Genomic DNA, 15,723 nt, shown 5'->3' on the forward strand with positions numbered 1-15,723 from the left:
AGGTACAGGGACTCTGTGTTATCCAAAAGCTAGAGAAACATTTTGGTTAGACTCTCTGGGAGTGGAATCATGGGACAAAGAGTAGAGAACTGTGGATAAGACCTGAGCACAGAGTCAGGGGAACGCATGGTCCACCATGGGAAGAATGCTAAAGGCCCTGCTACTTTTTAATAACCTCTCACTTCTGTACCTTTTTGTCTTCACCCAAAGCTCCACCCATCAGAAGGCATATGACCACTAGGATTGGCAAAGCAATAAACTAAGATGTGGCAGCTGCAGCATGGCAGGTGAAGCTATCATTTGTGACACCTGAATGGTGTCCTGGAGTGCCTAGTTTAAGTTCTGGCTACTCCACCTTCAATCCAGCTCCCTGTTGATTCATCCTGTACTTGTGGGAGTCTTGGGGAAAATTCCAGGCTCCAAGCCTCAGCCTGTCCCAGTCCTGGCTATCACAAATATTTGGGGAGTCAAGTGAACCACTGAATGGAAGGTGGGTCTCTCCATCACTCCACTTTTTAAATAAACAAGTAAGTCTTAAGAAAATAATAATAAACTTATAATACTCTCAGCCGCCACTTGGGATACCAGAGTAGTCCTTACCAATAGCAAAGACAGTAGTAGTCCATGCAATCCCAGAAGTGGCAGTCTCTCATTAGCTGCCCCGCAGATCCCGTTCAAGATACAAAATGCTCGTGGTTGCTAAGGGTAAAGACAGCAACCTTCGCCCCTTGCCCCCTCGCTTCCTCTTGCTCTTCCTTTCTGATCTGGACACCATAGGAAATTTAGAATATAAGCTGCTTCCCACAGAATCAGTAGCCCTTACAGGTTTTTTGGGTTTTATTGTTTTTTTTTTTTAACCAATTCATGCATCAAAAGCAGGCTTGATTAGAAGTCCAACTGGCTGCATGGAAACAAGACTGTTCTGCTGCAAGTAAGTAAGATCCTGTGGCCCAATACACCAGACACGAGGTGATGGAGGATGTAAGGAGGTGGTGCTGGGAGAAATAAATTGTTGAACCAGACAGTTATGGAACTCGCCTTGGCAAACCTTCTGAGCTCTATCTCCATCTGTTCCACGTTAATCTGTCTCCACTGGGTTTGAGTCCAATTATCGATGCTTCTCTGAAAACACACCAGCAGATAAAAGTGTCAACAACATTTGGTGAAAGCAGGTCTCCACTGCAAAACACATAAACTAATGATACACAGCGAGTCTACTGTCTAACAGAGAGTCACTTCTTCAACTCTTAACTGTACTTGTCAAAGCTTCCCAACCACCAAAACAAAAAGTTGTCAGAACATATCAAGTTTACGCAAAAACATAATGATACATTAATTTCCAACAGCAATGATAAATCCTATACACACCATCATTATTGCCCATCCCTGTTTTGAATAGATTAGCTTATTAAATCACAGATCCTTCTAATTCTATATGCAATAATCTTTTACAAGACAGTCTTCATCCTTTGTAAACAAAACTCTTCTTAACCATTTCTTGACCCTTTTCAGCGTTTTAATACATGGTTTTTAGTTAGCTTAAGAAAACTATGCGTAATACATGTTGTAATATGTCTAGTTGTCATACTTATTTTTGGAACTTGACTAATCACAAACTAATTTTTACTAAGTGCATTGATATGTACATTCCTATGTGCGTAAATGAAAAACATAGGTGTACACTTGAGTTTGTATGCATAGGTGTATGTAATAAACATTTACTGTATTCATATTCTATGCATTCCTGCAGAAGAATGGGGTAGTTACCTTCGTCTGCAAGGTTTTACACTGTATTAAAAACAAATAAGGAAGAACCATCCAATAAGAGAAAAATAGAAATTCTGAGCTTCAAGCAGAGAATCAAATGTGTGCATATTTCAACATATTATATAACCCAAATACAGCTTTGCACTTACTTATGGTTTACACCCCTTGCCTAGCTTCCCGTTCCTCTGTGGTCTTTTTACTTTTGTATTAGTTGAACTTGTTATTTGAGTAGAACCATGAGGTCTTTGCCTATCCTGTAAATTAAAAATGTCATCCCCCCAAATATAAGCTATTGCCAATTTAAAAACATACAGCATCCCATAACGTCAAAAAAAAAAGTTACCTATTCACACAACAAAAAACAATGGAAAGGAAAAAGTGTGTTTTCCAGTGGTTCCTCTTACTGTCACATAAATGATGACGTCCCATAGTCCCTTGAGCAGCTTCATCTCCCTGCGACACTGCTTCAGCTGCTTGCCCTCGGGGAGAGCCACCTCGAAGAGATGGGCGGATTCCTGCATGTGCAGCATTTCTTCTTCTAAAGCCTCCAGCTCTCCATGTGCCTGCAGAGCAACCACACAACAGCACCCAAATGACCGGGGTGGAGGAAACCCACAGTCCTGCCGCCATACTTACCTCGCCATCCCCAGCTTCAGTGACCCAGAGAGCAGAGCGAGAAACCCAGAGTAGCATGATGAGTACATGGTGGAGACACGGCAACGGGTGCCACCTCACGGCTGCTCTAAACAGGAAGGCAGTCTTGGAATAAACGCAACATTCCCCCAATTCTGCATGCTTTTCATTTCTTTTTAAATAATCAGTATTTTATTTTTTAAAGAAGGAAGCTTCAGGGTCACAACTGACTAATCCTCCTCATGCCAGCATCCCATATGGAAGTCAGTTCATGTCCCAGCCACTATATTTTTTGGTGGGGGGGGGCAGCTCCCTGTTTGTGGCCTGGGAATGCAGTGGAGGGTGGCTGGAAGCCTTGGAACTCTGGCAAGGGATACCCAGAAGAGGCTCCTGGCTTCTGATGAGCTCAGCTCCACTCATTGTGGCCTTAGGGAGTGAGCCAGTGGATGGAAGATCTGTCTCTCCATTTTTCTGTAAATCTGCCTTTCCAATAAACAACAAAAGGTAGGTTTAAAAAAAATCCCTTTCCAAACTCGAAATTATCACTGTTGAAAAACACAGAAGAGAACTTGAGAAGGAAAACAAAGGGGCTGGAAACCTCGCCCACCAAGGGCACCTCACCAGGTTACCAAGGCTCAGCCGCATGTGCAGGAACAGAGTGTGTCTTACACTAAAGGCTTTTTTTTTTAAAGATTTATTTATTTTTATTGGAAAGTCAAATATACAAGAGGAGGAGAGAAAGAGAGGAAAATCCTCCATCCACTGGTCCACTCCCAAAGTAGCTACAATGGCCGGAGCTGAGCTGATCCAAAACCAGGAGCTTTTGCTGGGTCTCCCATGCAGGTGCAGGGTCCCAAGGCTTTGGGCCATCCTCTACTGCTTTCCCAGGCCACAAGGAGGGAGCTGGATGGGAAGCAGGACATGAACCTTTGCCCACATGGGATCCTGGCATGTGCAAGGCAAGGACTTAAGCCACTAGGCTGCCATTCCGGGTCCCACACTAAATAACTGCCATGCTGTCTCTCTCAATGAACAGACACCACTGTTGGGCTACTGGTCTCTTAACACAAGGGCCCGTCTACATTTCAGCTTTAATGTTCTTCCCTCCTCCCAACAGTCAATAGTTGTACATCTCCCACTCCTTTGATTTTCTTAACTTTAAATATCTGCCGTTAAGTAGCAGAATGATGGCTTTAGGACTCTTGCTGAAGGCCAATTCCTATGCTTATGAAACAGTGTCATGAAAAATTGAAATTAAAATTTTTAAAATGTACCTGTATTTAACCCTTTTGTGTTCTATCAAATTTCAACTGTTTTCTCCCACAGATAGGTGAAAACTAATTATGAGGGGTCTTCAAATGTTCCTGGACTCACTGTATGCTGTGAAAACCTATCCATGGATAAAAAACTGTGTGTACCACAAAACTTATCTTTTATTTACTGTTTTAAAGATTTCTTTTATTTATTTGAAAGAGTTACAGAAAGAGAGAGAGAGATCTTCCTTCTATTGGTTTACTTCCCAGTAGGTCCCAAGCCTGGAGCCAGGTCTCCCACAGAGTTGGCAGGGGTCCAGGTACTTGGGCCATCTTCTGTTGTTTTCCCAGGTATGTTAGCAGGGAGCTGGATTGGAAGGGCAGCTGCTGGGACTTGAATCAATATGGGATGCTGCTGCTACAACAGCTCTGCCCACTGCATCACGTTTGCCCCTCAATTTTAATTCTATTTTCTCCACAAAGTTTCAGAATTCCCTTTGTGTTTAGCATGCACAGGGTGTGAAGCATCGCCACTCTGTGGAATGGCTCAGTCCAGCTCCCTGATAGCTCATCATCTTTGGCACCTCGGGTTTGGGGGGCTGCGAGGATACCAAGCTGCTCCCTCAACAGCTGTCTGCGATCCACTGTTATTAACTGCCATCACTGTACAACACAACAGAGCTTTGCAACTCCTTTTTACTTAGCTAATGCAAAGGTTTCCATTGACCAACAGCTCTGTGACTGCAACCATGTGTCTTAATTTCCTATTATATAAAGCACATTAGCACCCTACTTTTATTTTTGCAAATCAGACCTTTAAAAGTCATTGTAATTCTTTGACTTAGTTTTATGAATGCTTTAAGAAAATATCTTTATGTTAAAGGATATTCATGTGTGTACATCTCATTCATTTTATGAACTAATAATTTTCAATGCCATTCTCAACTTTCTCCATCTTATTATCAATTTAACCATCAAGTCAAGATCTTTATTTAATATTTTTTCTGGTTTTTATAATATTTTCAATGCATGTGTGTCACTGAGTGCTGGCATGTTAAAATATTGTTTTGGAATGTGTATTGTTTTACACTACATTTATATTTAGACATCTCAAAGAATATTTCTGAAACATTTATTTTCTATTTGAAAGTTGAGAGAAAGAAGAGAGGAGAAGGGAGAGGGGGAGGGAAAAGGGGACGGGGAGAGGAAAGGGCAGGGGAGAAGGGGGGGAGAGGAGGGGAGGGAGGGGAGAGGAGGGGAGAACAGAGGTGGAGGAGCAGGGGAGAGGGCAGAATGAGAGAGGAGGGAGAGGAGAGAGAAAGCGAACAGGGGGAAGAGAGCAAGGGGCAGAGAAGAGGAGACAGATAAAGACAGAGACAATGTCCATCTACTGCTTCACACTCCAAACACCTGCCATTCCTGGGGGCTGGACCAGAGCAAAGCCGGGAGCCTGTAAGTCCGTGTCTGTCATATGAGTGACCGGGACCCAGGCGCTTGAATCATCACCTGTGGCCTCCCAGCATGCATCAGCAGGAAATGGATTGGAAACAGAGTGGCTGCCAGATCAAGCAACATTTTGATATGGGATGTTGACATCCCAACCAGTAATGCACGGCCCTCGGGATTTTTCAAATACAGATTCAAGATGAGGAGTATGAAGCTCATTACTGCTCTCTCCTCCCTTGTATGTTATACAGCACGTCACTTATCCCCCTCCTAACGCTCACCTAGACTAATGCTAATCTCCTACTGTATATTATTTCATGGGATTTTTTGTAATGCTTTCACAGATTAAAATTTTCTCTAAGTATTTTCATCATAGAACTGTCGAATGATACCTGTACAAAGTGTCAGTCTTAAATAAGCAGATCATATGATTTCTTCTTCAGCTATCAATGTGATAAATTATATTGGCTGATTCTCTAACAACAAGTCAACTGGATTTCCTGGAGTGAATTCAATTTGTTTGTAACTTGGTATTAAGTTGTGCCAACTAGCATGTTTGTACCTGCATGTACATTTAAAAAGTTGATTTGTAAATAAAAAAAAATAAAAAAATAAAAAGCTGACTTGTGCCAGTGTAGCCACACAGCAGCCAAATCTTGCACCTGTGGTACCTGCATATTGCGTATGCACCAGTTCAAGTCCCAGCTGCCCTACTTACAACCCAGCTCACTGCTAAAGGCCTGGAAAAGCAAAAGAGGGAGGCACAGAAGCATCTCCTGGCTCCCAGCTTCAGATTAGCCCAGCTCTGGTTGCTGCAGCCATTTAGGGAGTGAACCAGCAGATTAAAAATCTTTCTCTCTCTCACTTGAAGTTTGACTTTCAGGTTCAAAAAAAATCTAAAAAAAACAAAAAAACAAAAAAACCCAAACTGATGATTTTATCTTTCTCATACTTTTTACAAATGTTTGAGTGTTCAGTTTTTTAGGTTGCTGACATTACATGAATTAGACCTATTTCTTAAATTCTTTAAATGGTTACAGGACTACTCTGGTTCACTATTCCTAGAGATAGTTTTGGCTAATTTTATTTTTTCAAAAAGATACAAAACCAATTCATTCAGTTTAAGTTTTCAAGTTCCTTGTTAATTGTGCTCTTACACTCCTTTGATGGGCTGCACTTCCAGTTCTACAATTTCCTCCTTTATTCCCAAGATTCTGCATTGTTTTTCCTCTCCCTTCTTCATACAATGATACTTTTCTAAGAACCAAATATGCCTTTGTGGAGTGCTTTCCCCTCGAGGTCCGCAGACCAGCACTGACTGAGGAGGGCTGCTGAGAGACCGGTTCATTCCGTATTTACCATCAGGCTCTTTCTCTGGAAGGCATCATGCATCGCCTTGTTTCCATCACAGCAGAGGGAACGCATGCTCTTGGCCTTGCCTCGTGTCTAATAGATGATCTGGCTTTTCGGTCTAGGTGCTTTCAACTTGTCTTAGCCTGTCCTAGTCCACAGCCTCACTGTCTGGGGGCTGACTTCCTAACTTACGCTGCTCGGGAGTTAGTGAAGGTGCTGGTTCCATCCACTCATGCTTTAACCTACAAAACCCTCAGCTGTCTTCTAACGCCTAGAGTGTTCTGTTCTCTCTCCCAGGGAACGTGAGAAGAGTCAGATGCCATCCTCCTGCTGAGTCTCTTCATCTCTCGTGCATTTTCCACCTCCTGACACTCACACACTTCACTCAACGTGACTTTCACACAGAGCCCGCACGGCACTCACTCTCATTCCCATTTCACTAGCTCTCTAACCCATCTGCTGAGTCGCATTTTTTGACAACTACATTTCTCACTTCCACAAGTATCTGGCCCGTTTTCAAACTTAACTAATCATTTCTGATAGTCTCAAAACTGAGAACTTGCTCATTTTTTTCTCCCAATACTACACTGGCTTCCTTCTATCACTGAAGCTGTTGGCTCTAATGCATGATGGTACATTTAATGATGATTCTGTTAGGAACTCACATCTGACTCAACGTCACCTCTTAAATATGAGTCTCTCTTTTTTTTTCTCTTCTAGGGGAGACATGAGTTAATTAACCTGTAAATGGCAACCATTTCCATGTCTTGGCCTGGAAACTCCTTCACAGGGGTAGAACAGAACACGTCTTAAGTTTACAAGTTCTTATAGAATACTCTTCCCCTTTTTTAAAAACTCTATCTTGAGTCTCAGTAAAGCAGGTCGAAAACTCAACACCACCTACTTCAAGTGGCAGACTTTCTCTCTGGCCGTCCTTCACTGTGGATGCACTTTTTAGGAGCATCTCCTATTTCCCTGTGAAAAAGGCACTCTCAGAGTTCCAGGCCACAGGACTTCCATTTGTCCCTGCAGGTGCAAAGCCTTCTGGGTTTGCCAATACTTTCCATCCTGCCTTCTCACACTCTGTTTTTCCCTGTCCTTTAGAATTTTCTCATGAGCCTAGCAAGAGATGCCAAATGGAACCTCTAGGATTACATCCTCAGCATAGATTTTACACAAGAGAATTTTCCCAAATCTCTACCATATTGCCCCACCCCAAAGCCAGCATTTGTGTCATTTGCTTTTAACCATTTTCCCCACTCCTTTTATGATCTCCATGATCCCTAGGAATACTTCTTTCCTCAGGGTCACTGAACTGCATACTTCCTTGTGGCTAGGAAGAAGGAAAAATGACAGCCCCCTTTCCAGGAAATCTCATTGCAAAGATGAAAATCACTACACCACACACCCTCTGTTCCAGAAGGTCACGGGCTTCTGCCTCCAACATGGCATGCCGTGAGCACCAGGTTCTACCACATCAGCCCAGGACACAAATACATATGGCTTTGGTGGAGTCTAATTAGATAAACACTAGGTATGTAGGTTGCATAAGACATCAAGATGACCACCTCAGGACAGCGTTCATGCAGCACCGTTCTAACCAAACTATCCCTGATCACTCTCACAGTGACAAGGATAGCATCTCTGACTTGAATATGCAGCTATATGCTGCGGGAGTATAGCAACAAACAGCACAGGAAGGGCCACCCAATCACTGTAGTCATTGTTTACATTCAGTGTGTGGCGAGTCAAGTGTAAACATTTCCCCTTGCACAATCTGTTCAGACCACCTGCAATTTTGATAAAATCTTTTTAAAAAATAACTCTATTAGCATATTCTAACCCACTCTTCTCAGCTAACATATTAGTCAATATCTCAGCCCAACGAAGAGAAGACCTTACACTATATACAAAGGTGTTTTTCTGATTAGAGAAAGTGAATGTAACTCAAGCCCAAATCTGCTGAGAGGTGGGAGTTCCGTGGGAGCTCCATGGCAGCGCTGTGGGAGCACTGAGGGAATGCCGTGGGAACTCCCTGGGAGCTCCGTGGGTGCGCCACAGGAGTGCCGTGGGAACCCCAGGGAGGAAAGGCCATTTATGGTGAGACAAGGCCAGAGCTGCAGCCTCCGGAGGAGGGGTCCCTGCCTCAAAGCTGCACAGGGGCCTTCGCTCATTTTGACTGCTGGGTGACATCTCTAGAACAAAGGTACTGCTTTGGTTTTTTTTCTGACACAGGCTTTAATACATCCATTCAAATCTCCTCTGAGTCACACTCATTGCTTTGGATGATTTCCCATGATCTTCATTCTTGTTGTCAACTCAAATAGAGTTGTTAAAGATGAGAGAGGATTCTGGGACTCAGCAATATTCACTTCCAGGGCTAAGGATGCCTTGGGGGCTTTCATGACTACAGGGAAAGCTGTAGTGTCAAAATATCAGTGTGTGCTTGTGTGTGTGTGTGTGTGTGTGTGTGTGTGTGTTTTTCATTTACAGTAGCAAAATTTTAGCTTCAGTTCTATCCCTTTTTAATTCTGCAGTCTGCAAATCATTTCATGAGACAAGTCTGTTTCCTGATCTGGAAAATTCTAGTCAACACTCTACCACAGAGACATTGTAGGGCCAGAGAGAAATAACAGTGTAAAAAGTTATTAACACAGATTAAGTGCTCAAATAAACAAATAAATAAAGGTAAGAAGTAGTTGTGCCTGAAGGCAAACAGCACCATCTTGGTGGTGAGTAGCTACGGCAATGTATGCTAGGTAGTTCAGACTCGGGTTACCTTATCCAGCACTGCGTACGGATTTTCCAGATTAAATCGCAGAGGGGCCAGAAACTTGAATCTCTCTCGGAACTCTGCCTGCTTCCCCTGATTAGGACAGAAAAGAAAGTTAATCTCAAATCTTTTGTAAAACCCTTCTTAATAGTACATCTGTACACACAGAAACCAGCTTACATCAAACAGGGCACATTTTTTCCTGATGAGCGTGACTTCTGCGTTCTGCAGAGGTGAAACTTCATGTCTGACACTTGCTGCAATCTTTTTGGTAATTTCCCATCTTTCAGGCAATTCCTGAGAAAAACAAAGGTGCAAATAAATGCAAAATGACTCCACTTCTGAAAACAAATCAACCCAAAAGGATTCAAAACAAATCCAATTCCTTGACATTACCCCCTGACATGTTTTCACTCTTACGTGTAAGTTGATCAACAACCAAGATGGAAGGGATTCAAGGGCTTAGAGGCAGGGTTGTGATAGGAACTGGCCCACTAGATATATTCTAGAATAATATCGTGCAAGCAAGTACCAATGTTCAAAATGAATAGATATCCTCTCAAAATAAATACAAATTTTCAGATGTTCTTACTGTGATGGAAATAAAATTGGAGTTCAAAGATAAAATCCATCAGCCTGCTACTCTACTTTCCCCTAGTCCCCCCAAACTGTGTGGGCCCCCTTTCCAACTGCTGAGTGTGAGCTCTGAGGTTTAGGTTATTTCAGATGATGACTGATTTTTAACAAGAAAACAGGCAAAGAGAAGGAAAGGGTAATTCCTGCTCGATACAAGCAAAGCAGTAATCAAGAGTTCAGGTACCAAATCAACTCTCCCTTCCTGCAATGCAAATAGACCAAGTAAGTCACTTTCCTTGAAGAACTATGATGTATAATTACTACTGAAAAGCATTCCTTGTGTCCAGGTTAACAAAGCATTGTTTCTCTGGATGTCTCCCGGGACACTGTAATTGTTTTGTAACGGGTCTCTACTTGTGCAGCTCAAGCACAGCCATCGAAAGTTCCAAGGACTACTTTATCTCCCTCAATAAACACTGGATGATTGAATCAGTAACTGTCAGTGATGAAGGGTACACTGAACTCTGCCTAAGCAGAGTGTGGTCAGAGGGGTGCTACAAAGACAAAGCACATTCTTTAAGTTGTCCCATAACAAACTAGGAAAGCATACACAGTAGCCAGTCTAGGTGACCAAATGCACTAACTTCCATCAGGAGCACTCTGTGGTGGAATGAAGACAGACACCATGGCATCGTGGCAAGAATAGCAGACCAACTCATGAACAAAGGACCTCGGTTCTAACCTCCCAACCCCTTCCTGGTACGCTTCCTCTCAGCAGAATTCCGTGTCCTCGTCCACCCACGCACAGCTCACTCCGCATTTTAATTTAACATGGAATGTTTTTCTGAGGCCATGGCTGATAAAGATGAGAAGAAGTCATGTCATGAGACTTGGGCCCTTCTATCCTTGTTAAAGACAGTAGATCTGCTTTATTTTTATTTTTGATTTTTATTTATTTTATTTTTGGGGGGGGCACCAAACAAATTTCTACTTTATCAAAAAGAAAATTTTTTTCTTGGAAAGAAAAAGATCCAAAGATCGCCAAGATCTAAGAGATAAGGTCCGTTTGAGGAGGAGGCAATGTGGAGGCACAAAGCAAATGACTGGGTTTTAGCGGGCAGAGGCTAGATTAAGACATGCGGGGGGCTAAACCACAGTCTCTTGGTGAAGTGAAATGATCTCTAGGAGTGAAGGGGCCATCAGGAAGGGTTCTGAGCAGGCAAGGCTGTAAGACTTGTAAGGGAAAAGAGTGTGGGGACTTTTCCTATGTCAAAGCAATGGAAAAACTTGAGACAGCAACCTAGAAGCTCTCTACAATCTAGCTAACACAGTGGACATGGGTGAAGTGTTGCCTCATGAGATACCAAGAATTGAGTGTTAACTGGCATTACTATTTGTAAAGTTCAAGTTCAGACTCCATACCCGTCACAAGGACAAGGGCACGCTAAGAGGGCACAGAAAGTCTTGAGTTGTGATGAGTTCATCTGCACACTCACCTCCAGCTGAATATAGACCTGCTCTGGCATCCTCTGGCCGTAGCTTTCCAGGAGTGCGATGGTTTCTTTCAGGGGCTCAAAGAGCTCATCAGTAGCTCTCTGGCGGCTTCTGACAGCCAGAAGGTGCCCCAGGATGTCAACCAGACCATCATGATCGCCTTCGCTTAATTCTCGCTGAAGTCCTGCATCTGTCTCCTTTATAAATGCTTGCAGTTCATTCAGACTATTAAATACATACACACATTCAGATGTACACAATTAGAACACACGTAAATTTAGCTCATGAAAACATTACGTGGGGGGCAGTGTTGTGGCACAGTGAGTTACGCTGCTGCCTGCAATGTCAGTATCCCATATGGAAATGCTAAGCAGAGTTCTGTCTGCTCCACTCCCTGTCCAGTTTCCTGCCAATGTGCCTGAGAAGGCAGCAGAGGACAACCCAGCGATCCAGGCCATTGCAGTCATTTGGGGAATAAACCAGTAAATGGAAGATTGATCAACCTATCTCTCCCTCACTCTCTTAAGTCTCTGTGTGTTCCATTTCTCTACATCACTGTCTTTTGATTGATCACTCTTTACAAAAGAATAAAACATTTTGCAGTATAAAACTTCTGGAAGAATCTTATTTTCACTCTGTATCTGAAGAAACATTATTATCATCTCTGTTTTGAAGCTGGTAGGATTCATGCTCTTACATTAATATGTCAGTTAGAAGGAAGTCAGTGTTAAAAATGACGATTCAACATACTCAAGTGCAAGGCTACCTGTCAACAACAAATCTCAGAAGATGCTCCTGGAACATCCAGCTCCATTTCTTGATCACGCTCAGCAAGCTGACTTTGAAAGGCTTCATGTCCACCTTGAACCAACTGTTGAACACCCTGAAGTCATCGAACTTGCTCATCTGAGCATGCAAGCTCTCATAGATGTCGATCTGTAGGACAGAGGGAAAAAAAAAAGAGAAAACTGCAACAGCCCAACGAAGAGTCAATTAACCCCCTCCAATGCTGCATGGATTTCTGACCTGTTCTTTGAACTGTTCAAGTGTGGGAGGCTGTTCAGGGATTTCTTCATTTGCATGAGCATCCATTTCCTCGGGTGACAGTGTGTGGCCATACAAGAGAAAATGCTTCATGAACTCAGCTCTGTCATCCACCCAGAGGTAGGCGTAGATCTCCAAGCTGTTGCGGTACTCCAGGACTTTGCTCGTGACTTGTGCCACTCTGTTCAAGATCTCTTGCCTGGCCTCAGTCAGGCCTAACATACTGTCCATATCGCTCTAAATGAGAGCAGAACCAAGCACTCAGTCATACAAAAACGAACGTCCTTTACCAGTGGTGTATCAGCTGGCCATTTCCCAACCAAACCTTTAAAGGCAGGGTAGCCAACAACATTAAGAGAATTAAACTGTCTTTTTCAATTTCTCCTCCTCCATCCCATTATCTCTCCATCACTTAGTAAGAAATATCTAATAAACTTTTTGCTAAGAAAGTACCTGATAATTTGCTATGCCCAGGTGTGTTGCTACTCGCTGCATCTGAGCGGACATTCGAAAACTCCCACACAGCATTTCCTCCACCAAGTCATAGAAGCCATCCGCAGCCTCTCTCTCTAAAGAAGGCTTAAACACAATCTCTGGGGGAATGAGGAGCATTTGTGCTTGGAAGAAAGGCGCTGTCTTCAACTGCTCCTCTGTGTTCATCAGGAAGAAGTCCAGGTCACGCATGATGGCCTGATAAAAGCCCTCCACCACGAGGTCATCGATGAACTCCACATAAATTTTCCAGGTGTCCAGGGAAGGATCGGCTCTGAAGAGCTGCTTGTTTTCCTAGAAACAGACAAGCATGGAGAGAAGAAGCCAACAAGGAGTGTAAAAACTGACAGCTCTCCAAGTTGATGATCCATCTGAGACAGGACTGTGATACTGTGGCACTAACATGCAAACGTTGCAAATGAGGTGCAAAACCTTATGGTGGCTGACAAAGGTCTCGGCAGAGTTTCTTAACTTGGTGGCTAGACAGGAAACACATTCAAAAGGCATTCCTTAAAGGGAAAATCAGGATGAAGATCACCATCTGCCAAAACAGACACCTGTTCTCACTGAGTTCTGGAAACAGACATTGGGCCTGAGACCTAATTCTTGCCTGGCGCCTAATTCTCAGGGAGGCAATACATTTTGCCTCCAGGGGCCTCATCTAGAAATGAAGTTTCTTCCATTGGTTCTAGATGTCATTAGGTCAGGGAAGTGTGATGTATCATATGCCATTCTTACAGTGCCTCTCTTAAAGGGTACTGAATAGGGCGTAGCCCAGTTGTTTCTAAGCTTTAGTCAAATACAAAGAGTTATTTTACATTCGCTACCTAAGGGCAGTCTATGGAACAGTAACCCCTTAGAGGGGTATCCCTAGACACTTATCCAAGTCCCCTCTGTGCTTTTACAGTGTAAGCTTCTCCAGGGAGCGGGCATAGCAGGGCAAAGTATTCGCCAGTCACACATCTGAAAAGAGATTAATAGTGAAAACATGGAAAAGAACTCAAAAAATCTCAACAACAAGCAAACCCAACTACCCAACTTAAAAATGGGCAACAGGTCTGAACAGGCACTTCTCAAAACAGTTAACACATATATGAAAAACAACAACAAAATCCATCCAGCATTACTAATCATCAGGCAGATACACATTAAAATTACACCTGTTGCCAATGGCCATTAACTAAAATAAGAAAAATAATGCATGCCGGCAAGAAGGTGCAAAAAAGGTACCTAAGTTATTATGGAAAGCAGTATGGAGGCTCAAACAACTGAGTACTCATAAGGACATCGTATGGCCCAGCAATCCCATGACTGGGTAAAGATACAAACGGTTTGTCTAACAGACTCCTATCTCCTGTCCTCCTGTGGTCAAAGCAACTTTATGCACAATGGGCAAGACACAGAAGTGATTTAAGCACCAACAACAGATAACTAAAAATTGGAATATGCACACAGCAGAAGGTGATACTGTCATTTCTGACAAGGACAGAAAGATAAATACCGCACCACCTCACTCCCATGTGGAATCTGAAAAGACTGACTTCATAGACATGGACAGCAGAGTTGTGGTTACCAAGGGCTGGAGAGAAGGGGGGAGGGACATGACAGCCACAGGAGATAACGCACACGTGGAATTAGCTTCACTTCTCCGCTGTATTTCCAAACTCCATGTAGTATCTATACAGTGTGTCTCAATTTTAAAACTCTAATACATTGGAACAACAAACACACAAGCAAGTTGAGCTGTGTCTGCTATCACATCTCCCAAGAGTGACGAAACACAGGAGTCGGGTGAGTGGAGTGAAGTGGAGCCAGGGACAGGGATGTGACTAGGGACTTCTCTGGGCTGGGAGAGGGGCCTGCAGAGGAAAAGGCCACTGGGCAACAAGGCTGGTTCACAAGAGAAGAGCCAGATGGTAAAGGCTGCAGGGGCCACCCAGGAAACAGTGCAGTGGGCCCAGGCAGGAGCTGTGGCCTTGCAGGGTACAGCCCTCTCTGCTTTCTTTACTTATGAAAGGCATGTAGTTCGTATGCAAGAATCAGGACCACAGAGGCTGGGCTAGCTCTTCAGACAGCAGGGCAGAGACAGAATTCTAGGGGTTCATTTTGGCCCTTGAACAAACATGAGAACTGCTATCTTTGGGGATGCTGTGTCATTCAGCAGCCACTCAGCTGCAGCTATCCACACTGTGCAGTCTGAAAGACCAGCACCCCTGCGATTGCAAGAGTATACAACCTGAGACACTGGCCATAACAGACCCGTCTCCTTTCTAGGCACTAGGATTGAAGAGTATATAGCTCAGAGTTGGAAAAAAAAATCTCATCTTGTTCAGTCTCATTTTAAAGCTACAGAAACAAAGAGCTACAACACTTTGACCATACATCACTCTAGCAGGAAGTCAGCAGCTTTGTAAGAAGCAGAAACCAGGGCTTGGGACTCCCCGGGAAGGACCCTTTGTGACATGTCACATGGCATCCTTTTTCACTCATAACAAATGCTGTGGTGTCAAAAGATGAGCGCAGGAAGAGAAACAGTGAAAGAGCTGCACCTAGGCCCGACACTGTGGCATAGCCAACTAATCTCCCCACAGTGTCGGCAACTCCCTTGGCTTGTGTTGCAACTGCTCCACTTCCCATCCAGCTCCCCGCTAATGCACCTCAGAAAGCAGTGGAGGATGGTTCAAGATCGTGGGCCCTCACACTGCATGGGAGACTAGGAAGAAGCTCCTGGCTTCAGATTGGCTCAGCTCTGGCTGCTGCCGTCACTTGAGGAGTGAAACAGCAGATGGAAGATCTTTCTCTCTGTCTTTCCTCTAACTCTGCCTCTTCAATAAATACATAAACAAATAAATAAATAAATAAGCAAGCAAGCGAGCTCTGGTTCACTGAATG

At 43.5% G+C, this 15,723-nt stretch overlaps 1 protein-coding gene across 1 annotated transcript in view; it reads right to left on the reverse strand.

The window, feature by feature from the left end:
• Nucleotides 1–15,723, reverse strand: part of DNAH11 (dynein axonemal heavy chain 11) — a 268,709-nt gene that overhangs the window by 208,757 nt on the left and 44,229 nt on the right. The window contains exons 15-22 of the mRNA XM_058678278.1: nucleotides 12,793–13,125; nucleotides 12,322–12,576; nucleotides 12,062–12,231; nucleotides 11,298–11,520; nucleotides 9,406–9,522; nucleotides 9,232–9,318; nucleotides 2,172–2,330; nucleotides 1,039–1,122 (exon numbers count right to left, since the gene is read on the reverse strand). Coding sequence (XP_058534261.1) covers nucleotides 1,039–1,122; nucleotides 2,172–2,330; nucleotides 9,232–9,318; nucleotides 9,406–9,522; nucleotides 11,298–11,520; nucleotides 12,062–12,231; nucleotides 12,322–12,576; nucleotides 12,793–13,125 — 1,428 coding nt within the window. The remainder of the gene's footprint in view (nucleotides 1–1,038; nucleotides 1,123–2,171; nucleotides 2,331–9,231; nucleotides 9,319–9,405; nucleotides 9,523–11,297; nucleotides 11,521–12,061; nucleotides 12,232–12,321; nucleotides 12,577–12,792; nucleotides 13,126–15,723) is intronic.

This window comes from Ochotona princeps, chromosome 20, assembly GCF_030435755.1.
Source record: "Ochotona princeps isolate mOchPri1 chromosome 20, mOchPri1.hap1, whole genome shotgun sequence".
NCBI lineage: Eukaryota > Metazoa > Chordata > Mammalia > Lagomorpha > Ochotonidae > Ochotona > Ochotona princeps.